Source organism: Thamnophis sirtalis, unplaced genomic scaffold, assembly GCF_051295495.1.
Source record: "Thamnophis sirtalis isolate CommonGarterSnake01/CBP01778 unplaced genomic scaffold, rThaSir2_p1.2 scaffold_2, whole genome shotgun sequence".
NCBI classification, from domain to species: Eukaryota; Metazoa; Chordata; class Lepidosauria; order Squamata; family Natricidae; genus Thamnophis; species Thamnophis sirtalis.
Genome location: NW_028261382.1, coordinates 154,650,027 through 154,677,069, shown reverse-complemented (window position 1 = coordinate 154,677,069; position 27,043 = coordinate 154,650,027). Strand labels below are relative to the sequence as shown.

The 27,043-nt window shown below is 42.9% G+C and overlaps 1 protein-coding gene across 2 annotated transcripts in view; it reads right to left on the bottom strand.

Annotated features, from left to right (window-relative positions):
- The window catches only part of VAPA (VAMP associated protein A), a 50,525-nt gene that overhangs the window by 9,360 nt on the left and 14,122 nt on the right, over positions 1-27,043 (bottom strand). For both annotated transcript variants that reach the window (XM_087707298.1, XM_087707299.1), the window contains exons 2-4: positions 15,366-15,518; positions 11,411-11,514; positions 9,726-9,806 (exon numbers count right to left, since the gene is read on the bottom strand). In XM_087707298.1, coding sequence (XP_087563424.1) covers positions 9,726-9,806; positions 11,411-11,514; positions 15,366-15,518 — 338 coding nt within the window. The remainder of the gene's footprint in view (positions 1-9,725; positions 9,807-11,410; positions 11,515-15,365; positions 15,519-27,043) is intronic.

The window sequence follows — 27,043 nt, the reverse complement described above, 5'->3', positions numbered from 1 at the left end:
GTTTGCGTAGCAAAACCACAGGCAATATAGGGATGTGTGGGAATGCTTCCATTAAATCTGCTGAAGCTAGGAAGTCGCCCTCCCGGATGCTCTCCAGTATAGACTGGAGGGACTGCATTTTGAATCTTTTGTTTAGTCTTTAAAGGTAGAAAATCGCTCTCCAACCACCACCACCACCACCACCAAAGCCTTTGCGACTACAAACAGGATGGAATAGAACTCCAGTCGCTTCTGGTGTTTTGGAATTAGCTTGATGGCTCAAATGTCAAACAGGTATTGTATTGCAGCTTTCATGAGGAATCTTCTTGTTCCATTTCTGGAGACAGGGCAATGAATAAAGAACCTCGGGGGTGTAGAAAGTCGAGAGTGAATCCTAGTTGGACAGCGTTTAGGATCCATGCATCTATGGTCATTTCCTTCCATTGAGACATGAAGAGACTTAGACGGCCACCAATGGGAGGGTTGGATCTGCAGTCATCTGGAGGAAAAACGGAAGAGATGACTTCTGTTGCCTTGAAATGGCCATTTGGGTTGGGACTGCTGTCTGCTCGTCTCTATAGCCGGGCCTATCAGATTGGTGATCATGTCGCTGGAAATATGCCCTCTGTGGCTGTGAGGTGTCCGCTGCATTGAAGGAAGGCTTCCAAAAGTAGGACGAGGATCGATGGTCAGTGTATCTGGACATAGAGGGTAGGACTTTTTTTTTTGTCTTTTGTCTCTAGGAATATAGGCTCTAAGGCCTCTCTGAATAGCTTGTTGCCTTTGAAGGGAGCAGAAGCCAACTTCCATTTGTACTTCATGTCTGCCTACCAGTGATGAAGCCAAAGCAGTCGTTGGGCTATCAAGGATGAGGTGATGGGCCTGGAAGCGAATTTGGCCGAATTCAGTGTGGCATCTGCAGAGAATTCTGCCGCTGCTATCACCTTGTTGATGTCCTAATGAGTGCGGAGGTCAGTGGCTAGGATTCTTGCTTGCATCTGTCTGAGCCAGAGTAAGGAAGTTCAATTGAAGAAGGAAGCAGCTGTGGCTGACTTAACCACCCAGGCAGCCGCCTGATGGGCTTTGTGAAATGTCAGTTCTACTCTCCTGTCTTGTTTTTAAGGCATCCTCCGTGTCATTGAACATGGTGGAAGAGGCTAAGGTCATCACGGAGCCTTCGATTGTTGGCATTTGTAGTGCTGCAGTGAGATCTGAGGCCACATTGTAGAACTGCTTGTCACTCACACTCGGGGATGGGTATGGCCCTGGTAGGGCCCATTATCGTTGGACAACATCCAGGAATAATTTTGTGGAAAGAATCTCCTTGTTATCTATGGCAGGCGCTGAGATTAATAAATTTTGGGGGTCAGATAAGCCTAAGGCCACTCCTATCCGAGCTGTGGTCTTGGCTTTGTAGAGAAGTGTCTTAAACAAGGAAGGGCGAAAGAGTCCTGTGAAGCTGGGGGGGGGGAGTCACTCCTTCATTCTTAGATAGCATTAACTCTTCATCTTCCTCATCGTCCGAGAGGGATTCCAAACTGCATATGGAAGGGGCAGGGGAATGAGGCCTGTGAGGAACCAGTAAATTCCTTAGATTATCGGGTGCAGTAGGATGCCCCTAGTGAAAGGGTGGAGGCTGGAGAGGCTGCCTGTCGGTTTTGTTGTATGCCTGTGGCAATGTCCTGAGCAAAGGCCTCTGAGATTATTAGTCTCATTAGTAGGAAAATTTCTGGCTCTTGTATCTCTCTTGGGCAGAGTCTCACTGCTGTCGGAGTGAAGGTAGCCTCTGGGGTGGGCTTTGCCCTCTTAAGAGCCAGCTCCCAAGGACTTTCCGGTGGGAATAGATTTGAAACAGAAGGAATGAACAGCTCATTGTATTATATCCTTGGAAGTTGTGGCTGAGAAAGATGTTCTCAGGCGCCATCTGGTGGCGAAGATTGGGTAGTCGGACTAGTGGTCTGACTGGCTTCAGTAAGAGATTGTAACGGCTGTGGTTGAAAAGCGCAGGAACCGGTAGGTTCATCCACTGAAAAACTCTCTTGCCTGTGTCGGTCTGCCTCCCCTTCTGCTTTTGCAACTTCTCTGTCTAAGGCTTTTTGGTCCCTTCGTGAATCCTCCTTGGCCTTAGTGGTCTTTCTGGAGGATAGTGCTTTTGACCTGATTCTGGCCAAACTGTGGATGGAGGAGCATTTTTTTTGAAACCTGGGGCTTGGGGGCTGGTAATTTCTGTCCTTCTCAACAAATGTTCTCCTCGCAGCTGTCTCCTGCTGCGGGGGGCTCCATTTTCAGAAACGGATCCCTTGGAGAGACAGACAGATCTCAGTTGGAAACTCAGCTGCCACAGCTGTTGGATCGCCACTAGGCGAGTATGCTCCAGAGCCCCAGGCAGTGACTCAAGTCCCCTTCGCAGAACGTTCAAAAGGGACCTTAGTTTCCCTGGAAATGAGCCAGATAAGGGTGGCCTTGCCGGTCAGACTGGGGAGCCTGCCTGTTGTCTTGATCTCCTCCTGTTAAAAGAGAGGGAGGGGTTCTTAAATTCTCATTTCTGAGGTTTGAATAATCGGAGTTGAGAAAAAAGCATCTGTCGAGCTGAAGACTGAGTCAAAAACTGGGGAAGTAGGCGCGAGAGGCATGGCTACAAAGGCTTGATTGACTCAGTATAATGGGCAGGAAGGCAGAATTAACCCATTTCTTGGATTCTCCTCAGCATACTCGGAGAACTGTCTCACAAGTATGCCATATTAAGATCTTTACATTGTATCAATGTAAAGATGTTATCAATTTTCTATTCTTTTTTCCAATATATTTTAGACTGTTTTTGTTAAAGATTTATACCGTGTATGGGTTCTGGAAAGTCGGGGGAGGGAAGGCTGGGGGGGGGTTGGGGGGAGGGAGGGATGTATATTAGGCTTGACGGGGGTGTTAGATTTTAATGTAATATGATTGCACATGTATACTGTCTTCTTCTTTTCTTTTCTTTTAAAACTAAGATATGTTAAGTATATTGATATGGAAGCATAAATACCATCAACATAGAATGGAGTTTGCTCAGAAGCGGAAATACACCAATGAGAGGAAGAGTGGGAAACAGAGAAGAGAAGAAAGATGGGAAGAGAGGGATAGGAGAGAGGGTAAGGGGGGAAGATGAGGATAAGGAGGAGTGGAATGTAGAGCGAGAAGGAGAAAGGAAGGGGAAGTAGAGTAGGAAAGGATGTTGGAGGGAAGAAAGGAGGTAGGAGAGAGGTAGAAGAAAGAGGTGTATGGAGAGCAGATAATGGGTTTTTACTATGGCATGCAGTTCCCTAGTACCTTGAGTATAACTTTACTACTCTAAAAATTGTTAACAATAATAAGCATTATTAGTAGTAGTAGTAGAGTAATAATATGCTAGAACAGTGATGGCTAACCTTTTTCAGATTGCATGCCAAAAGTGGGGGGAGTGCAGGGGGGGTCGTGTGCTGGCATGCCCACACCCATAATGCAATGCGCCCGACCCCAAGCACACATGCAGGTGTGACCCCGCCCTCCCCCCTGCTTTTAGCACTCGATGGACTCGTTTTTCGCCCTCCCCAGGATCCAGAGGCTTTCTTTCTGTTCCTGATCTTCCGGTTTGCCCGTAGGGCCATTTTCCACGCTCCGGAGGCTTCAGAGAAGGCCAAAGTCAGCTGGCCAATGCACACATGCATGCTGGAGCTGACAGGCAATGCCTCGCGTGTCCTAACAAATGGATCCGCATGCCACAAGTTCACTATCATGGTTCTAGAACATAGAATAATAGGGTTGGAAGGGACCTTGGACATTTTCTAGTCCAACCTCCTGCTCAAGCAGGATATCCTACAACATTCTAAACAAATGGTTGTCCAAACTCTTCTTGAAAACTTAGTGATGGAACATCCACATAGTTTTCCTCTCCTTATTATTAATACTTACTACTACGGATACTAATAATAATATTTATACTTATATGCCACCTGACTGGGCAGTTTACAAGAAATCAAAGTAAAACCAATAAAATGTAATTATCTACCTGTGACCTGATGGGAATTATGACAATGATGCTGTAGACTTTTACAGTCTCATGACTATCAGCAAATCCTTTTTTTGAAATCAAGTTTTCTTTTGATTGATACACGGTTCACTTCCACAAGTATGGAAAATAATACATGTATGTTTTTTAAAACAGGGGAATGACCGTTGGCTTACCTGAATGGTTGTTCTCTAGGAACTGCGGGAGTGTCCAAGCATGGGTTAACTTCAGCTTGCTGCCCAAGGACTGAGTTCAAAGTTTGTGTAGCCACGCCTCTTGGTCCCCTCAGAGGCTGAGTTTAAACAAACGAAGATTAAGCATGTCCAAGCATGGGACATACCCAAACTATGTAATCCCAGGGTGGGAAGAAGAAATGCCCAGGCCTGTGGAAGTCGCGATAACCCGTTGTAAAACTCTTCTCCCGAAGGAAGCCTCCACAGAACAAAGGCATCAAGTCTGTAGTTCCTCCCGAAAGTAGATGGTGACGACCATGTCGCAGCCATGCATATCTCCTCGATGGGTGCTTCCATGGCCCACGCAGCTGAGGTCGCGGCACTCCTTGTTGAGTGTGCTGTAATGCAAGGAGGAACCGGTCTAGTCTGTTGCTCATAGGCCAGCTTGATACATGCCCATATCCAGCGTCCTATGGTAGAAGATGAGACTTTCCTGCCCATGGAAACGGGCTGAAAAGACACAAAGAATGATTCCGACCAGCTGAAGTGATGGGTATGAGAAAGACAGTTTTGAATGACAAATGCCGTAGACTAACCAAGCGAATTGGTTCGAATGGTGGCGATGTTAGGGTCTGCAAGACAATCAATAAGTTCCAAGTTTAGGAAACTGCGAACCCTTGGGTGTCGGCTGAGCGGTTGAGAATTGACTCTGGACAAGATGGTGGCTAGGGTTGCTATCTACCTCCCAAGTGTGTTGGGGCGAGGCCCTTGTCCAACCCCTCCTGGAGGAAGTCCAGGATTTGCGGAATTGTCGCTGCTGTGGCATTGATGTTATGGGAGTGACACCAAGAGGAGAAGATAGTCCATGTTGTGTCATAGATCCGCACAGTAGAAGGTCTCCTGGACACCTAGATGGTGCAGATGACCTTGTCAGAGAAGCTGTCTTGCCTCAGAAAGCCCCTCTCAAATGCCAAATGGCTAGATGCAGCCACTGGGGGTCGGATGTTGAATGGCCCCTTGGCTGAGGGAGATCTACTCCTGAGGTATGCGCCAGTGCTTGGTCACCGACAGGCTGACAAGGCCGGCGAACCAGGACCTCTTTGGCCAGTATGGTGCTACGAGCAACACTTCCACTTCCTCCGCCAGAATTTTCCTAATTACCAGTGGTATCAAGGGAGGAGGTGGAAACACATACAAGAGGCTGGGAGGCCAGTGACTTCGTAGGAATCTGCCCCGTCTGTGCCAGAGCACTGAAACCTGGCAAAGAACCGTGAAAGATGCATGTTGGCTGAGGTGGCGAACAGGTCGACCCTCGGGAGGCCGAACCTTTGCGACAGCTGATGGAACAATGATGGATAGTCGCCACTCCGAGTTGTTGATGGTAGTCCTGCTTAGCCAGTCCGCGACCACGTTGTCCTCCCCCCAAGGTGTGGTCTGCCCGCAGCGATGCCAGGTGACGCTCCGCCCATCGGCCCAGTGCTTCCACTTCTGCCATCAGGGCCTGAGATCAAGTGTTGCCTTGGTGGTTTATATATGCCTTTGTGGCAATGTTGTCGATCAGTATTAGGACATCGCGGCCCTTGATGTGATGGTGAAAATGACACAGGGCAAACCTGGGGGTCCGGAGCTCCAGCCAATTTATGTTGTGGGCGAGCTCCGCCTGCAACCATATACCCTGAATTACGTGAGTCTGGAGATGAGTGCCCCAACCGTATAGGCCAGCATCCATTGTTATGACCAGGCGCTCCAGTTCTTTGAAGAAGGATCCCCGTAGCAGGGTCTCTGACTGCCACCACCTGAGTGACCGAACCACCCTTGGGGGAAGGAGCACCACTCTCCTGGAGTTGCTGGCCTTCCATCTCTGGATTGGTAACAGGAACCATTGGAGCTCTTGCACATGCAGACATGCCAAAGGAACCACTGAAATGCACAAGATTACTTTTCCGAGCAACTGGGAGAAAGAGACGATGGACACTGACTCGGCCGCTTGGATGCATCTCACCAGAGATCTAATGCTGTCCACCCGCTCCCATGTGAGAAAGACTTCGCAGCTCCTGGAGTCAATCACCATGCCGAGATGCAGAATTCTTCATGTTGGAGTCAGATGGCTCTTGTCAAGATTGACTGAGAACCCGTGGCGTTGGAGAACGCGGATGGTGATGTCAAGATCTCTTTGGGCTTTCCCCCTGGATGACGAGTGAATGAGAATGTTGTACAGGTAGCATTCGAGTCTCACTGGGAGAGATCGGAGATGTGCTGCAATGGCAGCCAGAAGCTTGGTAAATGTCCTTGGGGCCAACGAGAGGCCAAAGGGGAGGGCCCTGTATTGATAGTGCTGGTTGGCAAACTGGAATCTCAGGAACTTGCGGTGCGCTGGATGAATGGGAACATGCAGGTATGCCTCCTTCAAGTCGATGGAAGTTAGGAGGTTGCCCTGTGTGATGCAACCCAGTATGGTCTGAAGTGACTGCATCTTGAAGCACTTGTACACTAGATGGATGTTGAGTTTCTTGAGGTCCAGTATTGCCCTTACTCCCCCTGAAGACTTTGGGACCAGGAAGAGGATCGAGTAGAACTCCTTCCCCTCCTGACCCCTGGGGACCTTCTCGATGGCCATCTCCAGCAAATGTCCTATCTCCACCTGCATCAGCTGGCGCTTGTGGGTAGACGTGGGAATGGGACAATGGACAAAAGTCCGTGGGGGAAATGAGAGGAATTTCAGGGTCAGGCTATGATGGACCGTATTCAGAATCAGTGTCCGTTGTTGTCGCTTCTCATTGAGCGGCGTATAGTTGGAGATGACCGCCTATGGTAGGGGACCGGTGACGGTCATTTCAACTTCCGAAAAGGAACGGTTGGAATATCCCCCTCGGAAGGGCCTGCAGTTGCCCCGCTGCCTGTTCTTGTCCCTGTAAGATGACCTGTCTTGGGGATGATCCTGAGATTGGGAGTATGACCGATTAAATCCCCCAGAGGCTGGAGGGTCTGTGTTCCAAAAGGGCTGCCTAGGAAAGGACTGACCCTTGCGATCTGGCTTTTTGGTGACCACTGGTAAGATTTTATGTTTATCCTTGGATTCAATTAAGACCGAATCCAAGGCCTCCCCAAAAACCTTTTCCCCTTTAAAGGGAGCGGAAGCTAGCTTCCACTTCACCTTCATGTCTGCCTTCCAGTGGCGAAGCCACAGCAGACAGTGTGAGGTCACATTGGAGGCGAGGGCTCTGGAGGAAAATTTTGTGGCGTTAAGTGAGGCGTTGGCAGAGTACTTGACAGCCGCTATGATTTTATTCACATCCTGTCGTGCTCTGGTGTCCCCCGCCAGTAGGCTGGACAGCAGTTTGCGGAGCCAAAACAGTGCTGCTCTGCTAAAGTAAGATGATGATGATGCTCTCTTGTCCTCAGCCTTTAAGCCTTCCAGCAGGTCGGCTGGAAACACTGAATTGGAAGTTAGTGCTACAATGGGGTTATCCACCTGAGGAAGCTTTAAGAGATCCTCAAGGCTACTCTCCATGGTATACAGCTTATCTACCCCACTGGGATTAGCCATAGAACCCGGTTGGGTCCATTGGCGCTGGATAACATCCAGAACAGCTGGGGGGCTGGGACTAGATCCTGAGGATGAGTGGTCTCCTTGAAGAGCCCCGCACCAGGTTCCTGGGGCCCAATAGTATCTTTGTTGCTCTGATCGGTAGACGTCTTGTCTGCCTGAGCTGGGAGACCCATTTGGGTGGCGGAAGTCCTGGCCTTGGTAAGGATAGCCCTAAACATAGAGCGATTGAGTAAGCCTAAGAAGGCGGGCGTATCAGGAAGAGGATTTTCGTCCTCTGAAAGATGAGGAGCATCCTGCTCCCCTTCCTCTGCCTCGGACACCTCGCTGACCCCCAAAGGAGCCGGGGAGGCATCTCTAGCCAGTGGATTCTTAGACCCAGCGGCACAGGCCCTGCTCAGATTGGTGGTCTGAATGGGCCATGATGTCAGGCACAGATGCAGGACTGGCTTGAAGAGCTGGCAAAAGAAATGAGGCTTTAGGGCCGAAGATGGCGTGTCTACTTTGACAAGGGGGCCTTTAGACGTTGTTAATGTCCAGCAAGAAGCAAAGGCAAGACAAAATGACACCGGTCATATTTGTCCAAGGCACTCGCAGATCTGCGCTATTTCTAAATACCAGGGAATGGCCAGGCAATAGCCAAAGTCCCTGCAGCTGCTTGATGAAAGTCCTGGGGAGGGAAGGCCTGTCTGGAGACCCGGAATGAGGCCAGATGATTAGGACCCCTCCCAGGGGCGATCTGTTGAGGAAACAGGCTGCAGTGGCTTGAAACGCCTCAGGAATAAAGCACGCCAATTTTGTCTTCTTCAAAATGGCCACCGTGCGCCTGGAGCGGCACCGGGAAAACTGTCGGCTATTCCGAAGACTCAGGAAAGCCTCCGGCTCTACCAGTCCTCCGACAGCTCTTTGGGGGACCCTGATTGCCTACCCATCCCCAAAGGCTCGCCAGCAGCCGCTAGCGAGCCTCATGGTGTTGCTATGATCGCGGCAGCGCGAAAGCCAGCCACACTCCAGGCAACCTGTTCTGCACATCTGAAGGTAATGAGACAATCCACACTCTTGACAGATTGGAAGAAAACAATAAAGGAGCTAATGAAATCTAACCTAACTGAACACAAAAATAATAAAGGCTACACTACACTGACTTGGAGAGTCCAATCTGCTGCTCAAGGACTGGAACTCCCCAAAAAGCGTCCTTTTAGGGCGACTGAGTTTTTTAAACTAAGCCTCTGAGGGGACCAAGAGGCGTGGCTACACAAACTTTGAACTCAGTCCTTGGGCAGCAAGCTGAAATTAATCCATGCTTTGACACTCCAAGCAGCACCTAGAAGAAGGTCACATCTCACTGTTATCTCCCGGACCTAATTTGCTCAATTGAAATAAGAGATAATATACTTTTCCAATCAAATACACTGAATGCCACATCAATGTGCTAATAAGCAGGATATAACATTGGATGTTATTAGTTTCACCAGAATCTTTTTATTTATTACAGTATTTAGATGAAGCTCTGATCATGCAATAGGACACAATAGTTGAAAATTACAGATAGTTATAAAGGTAGTTCAAAATTGCTGATAATTCACAAGCTGCCTTTCACCACTCTGGGTGCAAATCTCAAGAACCTTCATTCTTTCAAGACTGAATGAAAACCAACTTATTTTATCCACTTCCAGTAGTTATTACTTATTTCTTCTTCTGTATATCATGTTTCATATTTTCTTTTGAGATGTACCCATTTTTACACATTATAAACTTGCGCTTAATACACAGGCTAAATGGCTTTATTGATTCCAAGCCAATTTTTATTTTGACTAAATTTACAACATATGTAAAAAATAGTGTGATTAAAAGTTTACAAAAACACTGTGTCTTTACATTAGAAAAGAGACTGGAAAGCTTTAGAGGTTTTATTAAAGCACTAATTCTAATCTCTATATTTAACAATATGCAAAAGATATAGGCAAAACATAAACTTTTCAATATATCTTTTACTTACCAGCTTATCGTTTTCATTAGGCATTTCAAATACACATCTCAATTTGGAGTCCATTAATTCATCAGATTTTGCATCCTTCCACTATGACAACAATGAAAAACATTAATTATGTTACTAGATGTCATCAAATAAATTTTCATAATGTATAAACTCTGCTGTGCATACTTATTTTCAAAAACTAGCATGGTTTAGCAGGCAATTGGTCTAGGACAGCAATGGCGAAGCTTTTTTGGCTTGCGTGCCATAAGGGGGGAGCGCAGGGGGGTCGTGCGCGGGCGTGCCGCACCCATAATGCAATGTGCAACCCCCCCAATGTGCATGCATGCATGAGAGCCCCCCCCCATTTTTTTGCATGCTTTTTTCACTCTGCCCAGGCTCCAGAGGCTTTATAGGAGCCTAGTGAGGGAGAAAACAGTCTCCCGCCCTCCCCACCGGAGGCCCTCTGGAGGCTTCAGGGACCTGGGTCGTTTTTAGTCCTCTGGAAGCTTCAGGGAAGCCTCCTGAAGGTCCCTGAAGCCTCCGAAGTGCTTAAACCGACCCTATGGGCAAACCGGAAGTCTGTTCCCCAAACTTCTGGTTTGCCCATAGGGCCGATTTTTTGTGCTCCTGAGGCTTCAGGGAAGCTCCTGAAGCCTCCAGAGGGCTTCCGGAGGAGCAGGGGAGGCTCTTTTCGCCCTCCCGAGGCTCCTATAAAGCCTCTGGAGCCTGGGGAGGGCAAAAAATGGCTTTAAAAAAGGCTGAACTCAGCTGGCCAGCGCGCACATGCATGTGCCATAGGTTCGCCATCCCGGATCTAGGAAATCTAGACTTAAATCCTTGTGATATATAAACCATTCCTCATCAAGCATCAATATTTTTTCTAGTTTTGAATTGTCAGTTTCCCTTTACATTTGAACCAAAAACTACTAATACCAGAATACGGGTAAGTCTATTTCTGAAGCCATGATTTGAAATCTAGCCAGGGATGTAACTATCTCCTAATTCAGATGTAAAATAAACCTACACTGAATAAAACCAATTAAAATGTTTATATTCATGCTATGCTGAGAAGAGGAAAAGTGCCATGTGCAGAAATACATATTTGATTATATGTGCTACCCACATAACTTTAAGTTTAAATGCCCACACAAGGTTATTTCTAAGAAAATTGACAATATATATTTATGAATTCTTTTACTAGGAAAGAAATTTGACAGGCACATTCTCAGCAGGAGGGACCCTGCAAAGTTGTAATATTGTAGATTACAATCTTTAAAATGAGGGGGGGGAAATACAAGTCTAAATTGTTGCAATTCTTATTTTTACATAGAGTAAAATTAACCAGCCATTTTGTAGTGTTCCTCGTGATACTATCTCAAATATCCAAATATGTCAGTAGGTTCAAAATTGCTGAAGCTTCTCAAACAGACAAAATACTGAAAACACTAAAGCTGCTGTGAGAAATAATGTCTCCCCCCCCCCAAGCAGAAACCATCACAATTCCACTACTTTGTCTCTAAATTAAGTGAACATTTGAAATCTTTCTCAGATACTAATGCTGCTTTTGAAAAATAGATTCAGAGAAGTTGGAAAAGTTTGAGATATATGAGGTAAAAGGAAGTCCAAGGGGGCTGATTTCAAAAAACCTGAAAAGGAGTTCATATTTGTCCATTTACTAAAAACTGAAATTGTAGATATTTACATACCACTGCTTCCATATCTGTAATGTTTGTAGGGGCAAAGATCGTCTGTACCATAAACTTATGTTTACTCTTCTCATTTGGATCATAATCAAAAGGCTGTAACATAACTGCATAATAGACAAAGTTTGTATTATATAAAAGTTTGCAAACTTTTTCTTGTGAAATTTTAATTTTATTGTAAATTCATAGAATACAGTATATACTTTGAAGTTTTTTCTATAACCCAATTCTTTTATTATGTATTAGCTGATTTTCTTATAATTATAACCTTATTTTCTTATAATTAGCTACATTTTATAATTTGAAAAATAATGTATTATTTCAAATATTTCTCATCTTTAATTTAATAATTTCTAGTCTCAAAAGAATATAAATTCAGAGAAGACAAATAAACTGGAGTTCCATTAAAAAATAAGGATTTTTTTGTTATAAATTGTATTCAATATTCTGAAATACATTAAAACTGATCAGTAGCTCTCAAATTAGAGACTAAAAATGCTGTATTTTTGTGTGTGTGTTGAGGTTAGAATGTAGGTGATGGAGAAACAAATCTTATTACATAAATAGAACTCAATATATATTACACTGAATACAGCTTTTTAGTACACATTTTATGAAGAGTCTGAGAAGACTACTTCTCAGCCAATTTATTTACTTTATACAATAATGTACACTTGTTCTTCTCATTAACCATTAGAAAGCAAAGTAAAGATAACACAAAATATCCTTCCTCCCAAAAGGCCAGACAGCTTCAATAGACAAAAACAGAGCTCGTATAAACATTTGCCTAAACAGGATACATTTTGCCCTGCAGAAAGTATTACACCTGATTCACATACAATAAAAAACAATCCAAAGTATTTATTTTGGCTTATCTGAAAATATATATTGTAAACCAAAGTTTATTACTTGAGATTAGTTCATATATCACACTGAGCCAAATCGGAACAATTCATATTATAAATTTTATCTTACAATTATCTTAGAATTAAATAAGGGCCAATTGAGCTTTCCAATGCAGAAAAAAAATATTCATAGTGATATAATTATTAGATGAATTCACCTACCAAGGCCCTATTACTAGTGTTTTCTTCTTAAAAAAAACCCAGTGGCTAGTAAACTAGTTGAAATGCTAAAGTTTTAATTTCAGCTCATGAGAAGGGAAGAACAGTTAAAGCAGTAGGTGCTAGTATAACATTATTTAAGGCAGGGTATATGCTGCATATGCATTAAGGAAACTGGAAAGGAAGAAGAAGAAGAACAACAACAACAACAACAACAACATTATTTTAAAATTGAGGAAGAAATATAAATAACTTATGCTACCCTGATTGCCGAAAATGCAAAGGATCTGGAAGCCCTAGTACTAAAGTTAAAGAGCACAGTAAAAAAATGGAACTTAAATTAAATAGAAAGAAGACCAAATTAACAACATGTACAACAAGCTCTCTTAGAATTATCAGTGAAGATACTAAGGTGGTGGATAGCTTTTGCCTTTTAGGATAAACCATCAACAGTAAAGGAACAAGCAACAAAAACAAGGAACAAATAAGCCTCACATTAGCACTTAGTACAGCAACTATTAAGGTCTTGGAAAAGATATTCAAATGTTTTGATGTGTCTATGCCTACAAAAATCAGAATCATGCAAGCCATATTTCCTATTAAACAAAAGTTGGACATTTAAGAAGGGCAGGAACAGTAGTGATGCCTTTGAACATTGGTGTTGGAGAAGACTCATGAAAATACTATGAACAGCCAAGAAAACAAACACATCATTCCAGGTACTATTTTATACCTTCTTCTCTCACCACAATCTAATCAAAAATATGGACTACAAATGCAAAACTATAAGAATAAGTCTCAGTATGTTCTTTCACTAGGACAATTACTCCCTTATTCATTCCCCACATATTCTATACTTAAGATACAATTTTGCCATTTATGTACCTACAAAAAAATTCCATCTCTCCACCCTCCTATTAAATATGAGACAGCAAAATTCAATTGAACCTACAGCATTATCCTGTTACAACTACCCTTTAGGTAGAAGAGTTGTAATACATTGAACATCATATATTTATTTTGATTAAATTGTATGTACTTTGCTTATCTAAGTAGAGATTAACAGAGTTAGATTTTCTCTGCTTAGAACTGGCCTTACCAGATTGACAGAGACTTTCCCTGTAAGCCTTTGGTAGCTACAAAAATGGTAGTTAGGATAGAGGGGGAAACTGCTTAGTATATTCACTCATAATTATCATGCTTACTTTAACCTAGTTACCTTAAACATTTCAGAAGAATAGAATTGTCAATGACAAGTTCAAGGCCATAATTTAGCAAAATATAATTGATATTTGTTTTCTTTTATTATTTATATTAGAATACGGAAAAACATCTTTTCCACCTTAACTAAAAATATTGCCGATGGGAGCAAACATGTAATGTACTAAAAAAACAAAAACATATTTATTAACTAATGTTTATATTATAAAATGTCTTCATTATTCTCTAAAGTCAAAACTATTTTTAACAACTAAAATATTAAGGCAGCCATAGTAGAAAAGCATGAAATCACAGTACACTAGCCAGAATAATAATTCTCCTAAAACAAGGATTAAGAAAATGCTAGTAGCACCACCTTGTGGATCTGTAGAGAACAGATTGATAAAGCAGTTAGCAACATTATAATGATGTATTTGCCTGAAAGGAGGACAATTCTTAATTTAAACTGATCTCTCCCCAAAGGAACATAAAATTAAAAAAATATAAATTCAAACCCAGATTTTGGCAATGCTTCTCCTTCTTGTCATCCTAAAGAGTGCCAATTCCAGCTCAAACTGGTGGATAGCTCTTGCCTTTTAGGGTCAACAATCTTTTCCCGTGTAAGGTTGAGATTGTCTTGGTAACATTTCGGCGAGGTCTCACTTGCCATCTTCAGGCTGGTGTTTTGGGCTTAAAGTGTGGTCGGAGCTGCCATCTTTCTAGAGAAAGAAGAAAATAGAAAGAGGGCAGCTCTGACCACACTTTAAGCCCAAAACACCAGCCTGAAGATGTCCCACTCATCATCCTCAGGCTGGTGTCTTCGGCCTCGTGCCTGTGCTTTGCTCGCACGGGCACGAGGCCGAAGACACCAGCCTGAGGATGACGAGTGGGACCTCATTGAAACGTCGGCAAGATACTCTCAATCTTACACGGGAAAAGACCCGAATACACCAAAACCTGCATACCTGTATCCGTGAAAATCTACGAATATGAATATATATATTAAATATATATATATGTGTGAGTGTGTGTGTGTGCGTGTCCACGCGAGTATGTATGTATGTATACATATACGTACTTACGTATGTATGTATGTATGTATGTATGTATGTATGTATGTATGTATGTATAATCATAGTAGGTTTTCTTTTTCCTGAAGGTGAATAAAATGTTATTTCCAAAAAGAAATCTTAATTGGTGCCTGGGGGTGTAGACGTTCATTGAAGCATAAGGTGGTTGTCTGTTGTTGTTGTTAGTTGCAAAGTCATGTCCGACCAATCGCGACCCCATGGACAATGCTCCTCAAGGCCTTATATCATTATATCAAACCAAGTTAGTGTTTTTACATAAGATACAGATAAATATATAAAGTTGCTTGATTGTTTTTGTAATTGTGGCCTCTTACTAATCCACACTTATTCAGGAGTAAAAGCTAGTGCTACTGGTCCATAGAAATGTAAAGAAGATCTCTATATTCAATATCCCAACAAAAACTCAAGATTATTTTCTTAATCAAACTATTATGCAGAATGTCAACAATAATGTGGTTATTTTCAGCTGATATTTTTAATGATTCAAATAATAAATATATCATTTATTAGGTTTTTTTAATTATGCACTTCCTAAATATTCAACACCTTCTATAAATGAAAAAAGCCCCCCAAAAGGAACAAAATTGTATTTAATATTTTTACCGGATACAGTTACTGAAGTTCCTGGATCAATAATTCCACTATTTGGCCGCACACAGTATCGACGAGGTGCTGTAGTTTTTACTTTAAAGCATATTTTTCTGTCTGATGGATTTCGTAGTTTAAGATTCGTGGTGACTACATCTGTAAAAGGACCTGTAAAAAGTTTGAAGGATTATTTTTAGGAATTAATTCTTAAAAATTTAACAAAATGAAAAATCAACAGACTATTCTTAGAAGACTGTAGAATGTGACAAGTTGGCATGCTTTTTTTAACTGTTTCAATTTGTTTTCAAGTGCTTGTGCTACCATTTCTACCTGTGTTCACAAAAATAGATTAGCAATTCTTTCATGTAAGTTGTATCACTCACTCTATTGAAGAACCAAGCGTCCCACCCAGATAGAATTTTTAATATGGATGCATATTTAATTTTATTACATTTACCATATAATTTTAAGTACATTGAAAATTGCAATCATATTGTTGACAATACTGCTATAATTGTGCAATATAAATGAGAGTTAATCGGAACTAAAGTAGTATTTGCCACTGTGGTAACAATCTTCCCTTAGTTCAAAATGGAAAAGAAAAACAAATAATAGGAGAAAGAGAGAGCTACCTAAGTACAAAATTTTATTTTAGTTGCTAAACCCAACATTCTCAGAAGAAGCTATACACCAAGACTCCTAGAAAACTCTTTGGTGGTGTTCATATTGCTCTTATGTCTCAGTAAATTCAACTGGAGACTAGAAGCTCTGCTCTTTTCACTTAGAAAAGCTCTTGATTAATGTGAAAAGGCTAACAATTTCAAAATAGGCTATTTCTGAGTATTAGCAGAAGTATGATTTTAGAAGACTATTTCTTCCCATCAAAAACAACAAAAAGAGGTTATGTAAATGTCCTTCTATTTGCCTAACTAAGATAATGTCAAGTGTGCTGAAGCCATGGAAAAGACTGTTAAGAATCTTCACTGTTTTGCAACCCTTTTAGTCTATGTAGCTTCTCTCTTGGATTTTCATAGAAAAAGAATCATTATCCAAAAGTAGGGAAAGAATTTGGCATCTAATTTTACCTTTAGAAAGTTATCTTTCCAAATAATCTCATAGAGGAGATAAGACATTTTTCTTAGTTTAGAAAAAGAACTGCCTCTGAGAGTGATTATGGCCACCCAAGTCAAACAGTGCAACTCTGACCAGATGATCAGAAAACAACCAAAATAAAACAACAATAAAATAATGTCAGCAGTTCCTAGAAGGCTCCACACCCATATGCACTACTCAGGTGACCCCAGGGCACAGATAAGCCTCCAAGTGACCGCAACAATTTTCTAAAAGAATGCAAATGACCAGCTGTCTGCAAGGAATGCAAATCCTTCCCCATCATCCAGTCAGGGCAAAAGAAGCTTCTTGGCTAAAGAAAAACTTCTCGTCAAAGAAAAACAGGAAAGTCCAGTTGCCTCTTGAAAAAGCACCTTTTGGAACAACCATGACCTGAATGACTAAGACTCTCCTTAGACAACAATAAAATAATAACTCTAATCTTATACCTATCAATATAATTAGTATAGCCAGTCCTTGTTTAAATGATGACTTCATTTGGAAGTCATCAAAGCTGTGATGGCAGTTAATGAAAGGCATCTATGGTTCTCATAGTTGCAGTCATCACAGCATCTCCCGATCACATAATCGTAATTGGGGAAAGCCAAGTTTTAGTCCTCCTTTAGGCATGAAAGCCAGTGAGTTAGAACAATCAGGATCTCTCAGCCTTAGGGAGCCGGTACTGGTAAAACCACTTCTATGTAGTCACCAAGAGGCAAGACTGATTTAAAGGACCATGACAATAACAATCACAATACATACACACATACCACATCATGCAAACTCTTAAATTTTGTTTTTAATACTACCAGCCAAACTGTGTATGCACAGGACTGTAATACTGAACTAAACCACAGTAGCCAAGAAATACATTACTGATTCACACTTGGCAGACCAGCCCTCAAGACCTTAGAAAAGATATTCAAATGCTGCAATGTGTCTATACCTACAATAATCAGAGTCATGGAATCCCTGGAATTCCCTGTGACAATGGAAGTGAAAGGTGGACTTTAAAGAAGCAGTATAGAAGAACTATCAAAGGCTTCAAAAATTCCTGGGAATATAATGGATAGTCAAGAAAACATACTAATTAATAAACGAACAAATCAACCAAGTGTTCTTACTCAAGGCACTAATCACCTCAAGGCATAGACTCAAATTATCTTACTTCTAACACCTTACCCAACTGTCCTTGCATAAGGACTGATGTCAAAGTTAGGAAAACGGGAAGGCAGGGGAGGGGAAGGAAAGGAAAAGGAAAAGCAGCAGCAAAGTGGATAGTTATGATGGCAAAAAGTGCATCATTGGAAGACTTGAAAGAACAGACTAGGGCAGTGTTGACGAACTTTTTTGGCACTGAGTGCCAAAACGGGAGTGCCCACACTTACACACATGTGAAAAACCTGAAGAGCAGCCACCCGGTGCGCATGTGCACACCGGGAAAATAATGTTCCAGCATAGCACCATCGTAACTCCTAACAATCACTAAACAAGTTGTTGGGAACTATTTATGGCTAGCATGCTGACTAGTAGGAAGGAGTAAATAATGAGAAAATGACTCAGAGGAATTCATCATAAAAATTCCAACAACAGGACAGTCCTCATTCCAATTACACATAGAAATGTACACAAGTACAATTTATGCACACTGTTAATCCCAGGAAAGTGTAAGAATGCAAATAAACGCACACAATGCATTCCATACAAAAAGTAAAATGCCTCCTATCACTGTTACTAAAGACTAGAAAGAACTCCAAAAACCATGCCATTTTTGCTTTATATACTGTTTTTCTCCTATTTACATTTATTGTAGATGGACAGAAAAGAGGCTGAAATGCTAAACAAAAACAAAAAACAAAAAAACCAGGAGAGGATACAGATCTTTTTTGACCCCTTTTCTAACAGCCCCTACACCCAAAATAATAAAATAAAATTTAACTCAGCTTTTCAAAGGAAGATGGCATGACTGTTCCTAACACAACTGGAATAGCTTTTGGCTTCTGTAATTTTGTGCTGTGTTACTTTGGCAGTTCCTTGGGAGAATAGAATACTGAGTCATGTGTGTCTTGCAAGCCTTCTCTTTACATTCAAAATATGTATCAGTGTCTGATGTCATAAAAATATGTGTGCCAAAGAAGTGCATTCACATTGCAATATAAATGTGAAGTACATTTCTTTATTAAATTAAATTACATACAACATATTTGATTGCCAATAATACTTATTTCATAGATTCTAATGAAGTTCTATTAAATCTTAAAAGACCAACACATTATACCCGTTGGGCCTGCTTTTCGCCCTCCCCAGGCTCCGGAGGCTTTCCTGAAGCCTGGGGAGGGTGAAAAACAGGTGCAATGGGCAAGCCAGAAATTCGTTCCAGAACTTCTGGTTCGGCTGTTGGGCCGTTTTTTGCCCCTTCCAGGCTTCAGGAAAGCCTTTGGAGGGCGAAAATCAGGCATGTGTGATGGTGGGGTCGCTTGCACATGAGCACAGGAGTAGACACGTGTGTGCGCACGATAGCACACACACACACAGTTTTGGCACACCTTTACAAAAAGGTTAGTCATCCCTGCATTATATCATAGACTTTGGTAAACAACATCCCTTTTGGCTGATATATAAACTGTTATCTTGAGATGCAAGTATATTTCTACGGTGATGACTGCAGAGGCTTCAATTTTCCAGACATAAAGCATTTGAACAACAATTTAAAAGTGAAATTCAGTTCAGAGCTAAATTCATTAAGAAATACAATAATATCTTCTGTGGCCTGAACTGTGACAGTGAATTATTACTTATCTTCAGCAAGACAAGAAAGTGTGCAATATTAATTACTTTTTACGAAAGATCAGTGTTAGTAATTTCACAATTTCATTTATTTCTATCTCCAACTTTTAAAAGTATAGATCTTTATCCACCATGTTTTCATTTTTTAATCTGCAGGATGCTGTATATAAATTTTACAACTTTTGTTTACTAGAATAGATAAACCACACTATTACACTGTTCTAGAAATCATTATGAATGAAAAAAACATTTTAAGTTTAATAACAGTGAGATGGAGCCAAATATGCCCTACTAATTTTAGAAAGTCTTTTCATAAAGGAAGTGGACAATTTATGGAAAGATCACTCACTGTCTGAGAAAAGTGATTCCAATTCCAGGTTTAAAAAAATCATAGTGATAGAGCTGTAAAACAAGATTTGCCATTCTTTCTTTTTATGAATCTACCGTATTGTATATATGCACTGTAAACTCTACATTGTATTTCCATAAACATTCATGGAATACCACTACTGTAAAGACTTTCTACTTTTATCAGAGTTTACAGCTGGAGAGCAGTGCAAAGTACTCCAAGATAATAATGCCCAATATATGGCATAGATTTTCAGAAGTTGATGAAATCAATAAAGTGCATTAAAAGGTTATAAAAAACTAATAATGGGGACAGAGTCGTAACAGATAGCGTCATTGTGGCAAGAGATTGAAAAGGACTATCAAACAGCCCTAGTGACTACAGTTTCCCTAGCATAGGAAAGATTAATAGCATTTTAATTAAAAATGGAATTGCAAAAATTACTAATGACATCAAGTCTTAGTAAAAACAAGCAGATATTCACTATGCACAGTCCACAAGCAATTTACAAATCCAAATGGATTATTTGGATACAACTGGAAATGTGTGAATCTCTCATTTGATAGTTTGTCTCATCAGAAGAGAACAATATACTAGGGCAATGATGACTAACCTTTTTGTTGTTGTGTGCCAAAAATGCGAGCGTGTGGTGTGTGCTGGCACCACTAATGCAAAGTGCTCCCCCATGCGCATGCACGCACAACCCCCCACTGCTCGTCTCCAAGCTGATCCTGGTATTTCCTCCGGGGGGCAGGGGAGGCCATTTTCGCTCTCCCAAGCTCCAGGAAAGCCTCCGCAGCTTGGGGAGGGCAAAAAATGGGTCCAATGGGCCTAGCGGAAGTTCAAAAATGATCCATTTTTGGCTTCCAGAGGGCCTCGGGGGGGGGTCGTTTTCACCCTCCCAGGCTCCAGGAAAGCCTCCGGAGTCAGGGGAGGGTGAAAACGGCCTCCCCTGGCGCACCAGAGGCCCTCTGGGAGCCAGAAACAGATAGTTTTTGAACTTCCCTGTTTTTCTCCTTCCCCAGGCAAAAATGGCCTCCCTCACCCCTCCGGAAGGTTGAAATCAGCTGGCCAGCATCTGCACTAGAGCTGACGGCTTGCGTGCTGACAGATATGGCTCTGCATGCCACCTCTGGCACGTGTGCCACAGCTTCCTCATCACGGTACTAGGGTTTATAATATAGTGATTGGTTTGGATGCTTCCAATATAGTTTCTTAGAATATAGTGGATAAGGTGTTTGACTAGAATCAGAAAGACTCAGGTTCAAGTCTACCTTCAGCCATGGAAGCTCACTGGATGGGTTCTTTCTCTTTCAGATCATCCTACCTCATGGGTAGTGACTGGGCAGAAAAATCAGAGGACAATGTGTTACCTGTTTCCTTCCTTGAGCTCCTGAAGAAAACAGTGGGATATACATTCTTTTATATCTTTTATATCTATGAGATATGGATAGTGATGATCTATGTTTGGATAACATCTGTGCAGACTCCTTTCTGCTTGGTGATTCCCTTAAGCTCCCTGTTTTTAGATGTGCTCTAGGAAATAAAATGGCAGGAGAGAGGCGTCTACTGTAGCACCACTATAGGAAAATGAAGAGTAAATCCAATTGAGCACTGGCAATGTTAAGGATTACTTTGCAGCGGTAAAAGTGGCAGAAAATGACTAGCTGGCAACCCTCTTCAAAGTGGTCAAGTCCCTCCTAGGTTGGGATGGGCCTGAGCTGCAGGTTCTCTGTGAAGACTGTTTTCAGGTAATTATTGAATATTCTTCCCTCTACTCTAAGTCGGACTTTGTGCAAGTTCATGGAGTTCACCATAGCCTTGTCAAATATGGTTATTTGGAAAGAGTTTGAGCCTGTAAGCCCTGGGAAAGTAGACAGGATTCTCAGGGCTGTTAAGTGCAGCCAGCTATGAATCAGTTCCATGTCCCTCTTTACTGATTAAAGTCTGTTGGGAGACAAAATATGTCTGCATTCAGTGGTGGTGAATGAATCCTTGAAGGAAACAGTACCGTGCCAGTTCTTAAAGAGGCAGGTGTCTGCCCCCTCCTCCAAGTTTTATCCTTGGAGCCAACAATTCTAGACAATTTTCATTCTGCCTGCAACATTCTATTTTTAAGGTTAGGATTAGGTTAGGCTTCCTTTTTAGGGAAGAGTGTTGAGGAGGTGTTCCGTTTGCAGCTACAGACCACTCTTCAGGGTATGGATTATCTTACTCTTTTCAGTTTCAGATCAGATGTAGCACTGAAACAGCATAAATCATACCTATAGATGATCCATGGTAGGACTGGAATGGGGTTTTCATATTGCCCTCCTTGATCCATCCCTCAGTGACTTTTTAAACCATCAATGACATGGTATCCTTCTGGAAGCACAGTGTTGCAGTGGTTCTCTTTCCTCCAAAATGGTTTAGATTGATGTTAACAGGAGATGTTTAACTCTACATTCCTGCTTTACAGATTTCCTCAGAGTTCCAATCTCTCTCCCTGCTCCTATTTAACATCTAAGACACATTTGTTAGTGCAGGGTTAAGTATCACCAATATGCTAATAATATGTAAGGTTATATCTTTATCCCTGCCCAATCAAATTAAGTTCTTTTCCAGAGCCTGAAAGCTGTGGGTGTCTGGATATGGAAGAACAAATTCTGTTCAACCCAAAAAAGGAATAACTGTGGATTTTAGTGCCATGATCCCGTCCCCCCACCCATTTCAAATTTGAAGATTTTCCATTTTTAGATCTAGCGTTCCCCTAGAAGAACTTGATAACAATTTTAGGTTCCTCTTGGACTCACAATTCCTGTTTGAAGCAAGTAGAAGCCAGGAGCAAGAGCTCCTTTTGTCTAACTCCATCTTGTGTATCTTGTATCAATTGTGTCCATTCCTGGACTGGGAGGTCTTGTTCACAGACATTTATGCCTCAATTATATCTCGGACTACTGCAACATGCTCTACATCCCTTGAACATCAACATAACAGTTGTCCAGAATGTACCATGGCTAGGTATAGCACATTAGGCCAATTTGACATCACTACTTCATGAGATACACTGGCTTATCATAATTTCTACTGCAATTCAAGGTACTAGTTATCACCTATGAAGCCCTTTATAGCACAGAGATATTTTATTTGTAGAATCATCTATCTTTAACTATTTCTGCTTTCCCACAAAGTCCGATAGAACAGCCAAGTTTTGGATCCCCTTCATGAAACAGTGACTTCTAATAAAGCCCAATAAGCAAGCCTTCTCTATCATGACACATACCCTTTAGAACAGATCAGCCATGATACAGATAACCTTGATTCTGCTGTCTTCCATAAAACTTTAAAAGCAAAACTTTCTCCAAGCACTAGAGTAGGATGTAGAATAAGCCTATTAAGAAACCTAAATCAAGATTTTGATTTATTTTTTTGTTTGGCACTTTATTTATACTGTTTTATTGTGGTTCTTTTATATTTATGGTATACCTTGTTTTGTTTTTAATCCTAAATTAGCTGTCTAGAGTTGCATTTTATGAATTGGGTGACCATACACATGAGACGCAGTGGTTCAGTGGCTAAGACACTGAGCTTGTTGATCAGAAAGGTTGGCAGTTCAAATCCCTAGTGCCCTGTAACAAAGTGACCTCCCATTACTTGTTCTAGCTTCTGCCAACCTAGCAGTTCGAAAGCATGTAAAAATGCAAGTATAAAAAATATGAACCGCCTTTCGTGGGAAGGTAACAGAATTCTATGCGCCTTCGGCATTTAGTCACGCCGGAGACATCTTTGAACAGCGTTGATTCTTCAGCTTTGAAATGATGAGCACCACCCCCTAGAGTTGGGAATGACTAGCACATATGTGCGAGGGGAACCTTTACCTTTACACATGGTTTAAATAATAAATCTAACAAATAAATATTCAATGGTGCACAGTACCAAACATAATGAGGAGAGAGGAGACTACAGAGATATGAGATGATAAAGTGTACAAATTTAAGGTCATGACATTCACTTAATGACCCATGATTCACTTAATAACTGGCACAAAAATTACTATAAAATCAGATCCAGTCATGTGGGTGCCACAATACAACCAGAAAAACTTAAAATGGGAAATCTTGTCTCATTTCCAATCATAAGCCGAGGACTTGCTGTAAGGTTTTAAAAACTATTTTAAATATTATTTAATGAATGAATGAATTAGATTAGTTTTAAAACCTACAACATTTATTCATGTTCACTATACAACCATTTGGGCATTTATTATGTTAGAAGCTATACAAAATGTGATGAGTATTAAAATGTGGAGAATATTACGCTGAGCTGAACAGGACTAGTAAATAGCACAAAAACGATCTTTAATGCTATCAAATACATCAAATTGAGAACATACTATGCTTTCAGATTTCTAATGTGCTTTTAAACATTAAATAAAATTATTTCAAAATATGTCATCTTCCCAAGTTACACATAACATTATTGCTTGTTTCAGCCAACTCCATTTAAGCACTGCCACCTAGAAATTATAGGTGGTAACATTATATTGATACGATCATTGGCTCTAGTTTCCAAATCCTACAATTTAAAATATATGCTACTGTGCTGATCAGGCAAACCCTATAGGAAATTCCTTTAGTCTGTACATTCAATCATACAATCAATATTCAATCCCAGAGAGGCAGGAAAGCTCATAATGACAACAAAATTGAATCCTCAGGGGTGATAGAGAAAGGGCATTGGTACTTACCTGATACACCTCTTCTCATAGTGGGGGGAGGAGTATCCAGAATGGGTTGACCTTATCCGCTCATGATTGGGTTGAGTCAGATAAGCTCTTTGGGCAACGCCCCCTGGCACCAGGTATTCCCCAGTTTTATTGATGACGAGCTCTATCCGACTCGTTGCACCATTCACTCCAGACTCTTAATTCAGTTCTTAGCTTTTATTGTCTTCAACATCAATATTTATATAACTTCATAAACAATGAACATAACACTTAGTCGTACAAACAATTCAGGGAGGGACTGGATACTCCTCCCCCCACTATGAGAAGAGGCGTATCAGGTAAGTACCAACGGCCTTTCTCCAGTGAGGGGGGAGGAGTATCCAGAATGGGACATACCAAAGCCTGCACGTGCCTAGGGAGGGAGACCCTTGAGGCCCCATGTCCCCCACTCAAGCCTGCTGAGGCGTGGGCCCCGCCCTGTGAACCACCTGCAACCTGCGGCCAAACGAGGCTTCTGCCGAGGCAAAGGAGTCCAGCTTATAGTTCCTAACAAAGGGAGGGGGGAAGCCAACGTGGCTGCCCTGCAGATTTCGGCCAGGGATGCCTGCGTGGCCCAGACCGTGGATGTGGCTGCGCTCCGCATGGAGTGAGCTGTGATATGATTTGGTGTCTGTAAGCCCTGCGATTAGTATGCAGTGGCAATGCAGGTTCGCAACCACCTTCCTATTGTGGTGGAAGTTACCTTGTTACCCAGGGACCCTGGTTGGAAGGAGACAAACAGAACTTCGGATCTCCTGTTTGGCCTGGTTCTCCTGAGGCAGATCATCCTCACGTCCAGAGTGTGCCACTTCCTCTCCAACGGGTGAGAAGGGTTGGGACAGAAGTTGGGCAAAATCAGTTCCTGGGCTCGATGGAAGCAGGAACACACCTTGGGGATGAAGGACGGATCCAGCCGTAACACCACCCTGTCTTGGTGGAAGACGCAGAGATCCTGCCAGGTGGACAGCGCTTACAGTTCGGATATCCGCCTGGCGGAGGTGATGGCCACCAGGAACGCCACCTTCAGAGTCAGGAACTTAAGGGAAACTGTTCGTAACGGCTCAAACGGAGTGCCTGTTAGAGCATCCAATACCTTGTAGATAGATAGGGAAGGGTACCTGTGTACCGTGGGCGGTTTGAGATTGGAAGCCCCCTTAAGGAATTGCCTGACCATGGGGTGGTGAGTCAAACTCTGGTTTCTGCCACACAGGAGAACTGATGAGATGGCTGAAACCTGTCTCCTAATTGTGTTAGGAGCTAACCCTCTGTCCAGGCCCGCATGGAGGAAGTCCAGAACCTGTGGCACCATAGCCTGGATAGGATTGTACCCCCGGGAGTTACACCAAGAGTCAAAGGTCCGCCACGTAGAGCCGTAGATGCGCTCCATGGAGGGTGTGCGGGCGGCCTGGTCCGTATCACCCTGGGGGAGAAGAGGTCTTTCCTCAGGATGCTCCGCTCAATCGCCAAGCGGTCAACTGGAACCATTGAGGATCTGGGTGCTCCAGCGACCCCTGGCTGAAGGATATCCTCTCCTGGGAGATTCTCCAGGGCCTCTCCACCGACAGAGACTGGAGATCTGCAAACCATGGCCTCCTGGGCAGTGAGGGGCCAAAAGAACCACTTCCGCCCCCTCCTGAAGGACCTTGGGGATCAGAGGCAAGGGAGGAAAGGCATACAGAAGACCCCTGGGCCATGGACTCAGCAGAGTGTCCGTCCCTTCCGACCCACCCACCCCCGGTGTTTGTTTGGTACCTGGAGAAGAACCTCGGGAGCTGGGTGTTGAGGGGAGTGGCGAATAGGTCGACCTCCGGGCGCCCAAAGCGCTCGGCCACCTCCTCAAAGATTGCCGGCTGCAGCCTCCACTCTGAGTTGTCCACCTCGGCCCGGCTGAGGCAGTCGGCTCTGGTGTTGTCCACACCCGCTATGTGTTCGGCCCTCAAAGACCGGAGGTTCCTTTTGGCCCACAGCCCCAGACATTTGGTCTCCTTCATGAGGGCCCTTGATCTGGTCCCCTGCCTGTTTATGTGGGCCTTGGTGGTGATATTGTCTGTGAGGACTAATATGTGCTGGCCCCTGACCGAGCTCTGGAAATGTAACAGGGCCAGGCGGACCGCCCTGAGCACCAACCAGTTTATGTTGTGAGTCCCTTCCGCCTGAGACCACTGTCTTTGCACCATCTGAGCCAGCAGATGGGCACCCCACCCGCTCAGACTGGCGTCCATTGTTACCGTCAAGCGGTCTGATGTCCAGAAGGCTTCGCCCTTTGTGATCGCTGGGGACATCCACCAAGTCAAGGAGTGGGAGACCTCTGCAGGGAGAAGTACCTTGGTCTGTGAACAGCTCATGCGCCTTCACTGGAACGGCAAGAGGAACCATTGGAGATCTCTGGTGTGGAGGCGAGCCCACGGGACGATGCCAATGGTGGAGACCATGGTGCCCAGCAGTTTAGACAGGGTGGCTAAGGACACTACGCTTCCTGGCTACCGAGGAGGCTAGCTGCCTAAGCACTATCTGTCTGTCAGGCAACAGGAAAACCATGCCCGTCTGGGTGTCTATTCTGGCTCCTAGGTGGATCAGACTAGTAGAGGAGTGGAGGTGACTCTTGGCTAGATTTACCGTAAACCCGTGATCTCTCAGGACTGTCATGGTGACGTCTAGATCTCGTAGGGCACCCCTAAAGGAAGATGACTGCAATAGCAGATC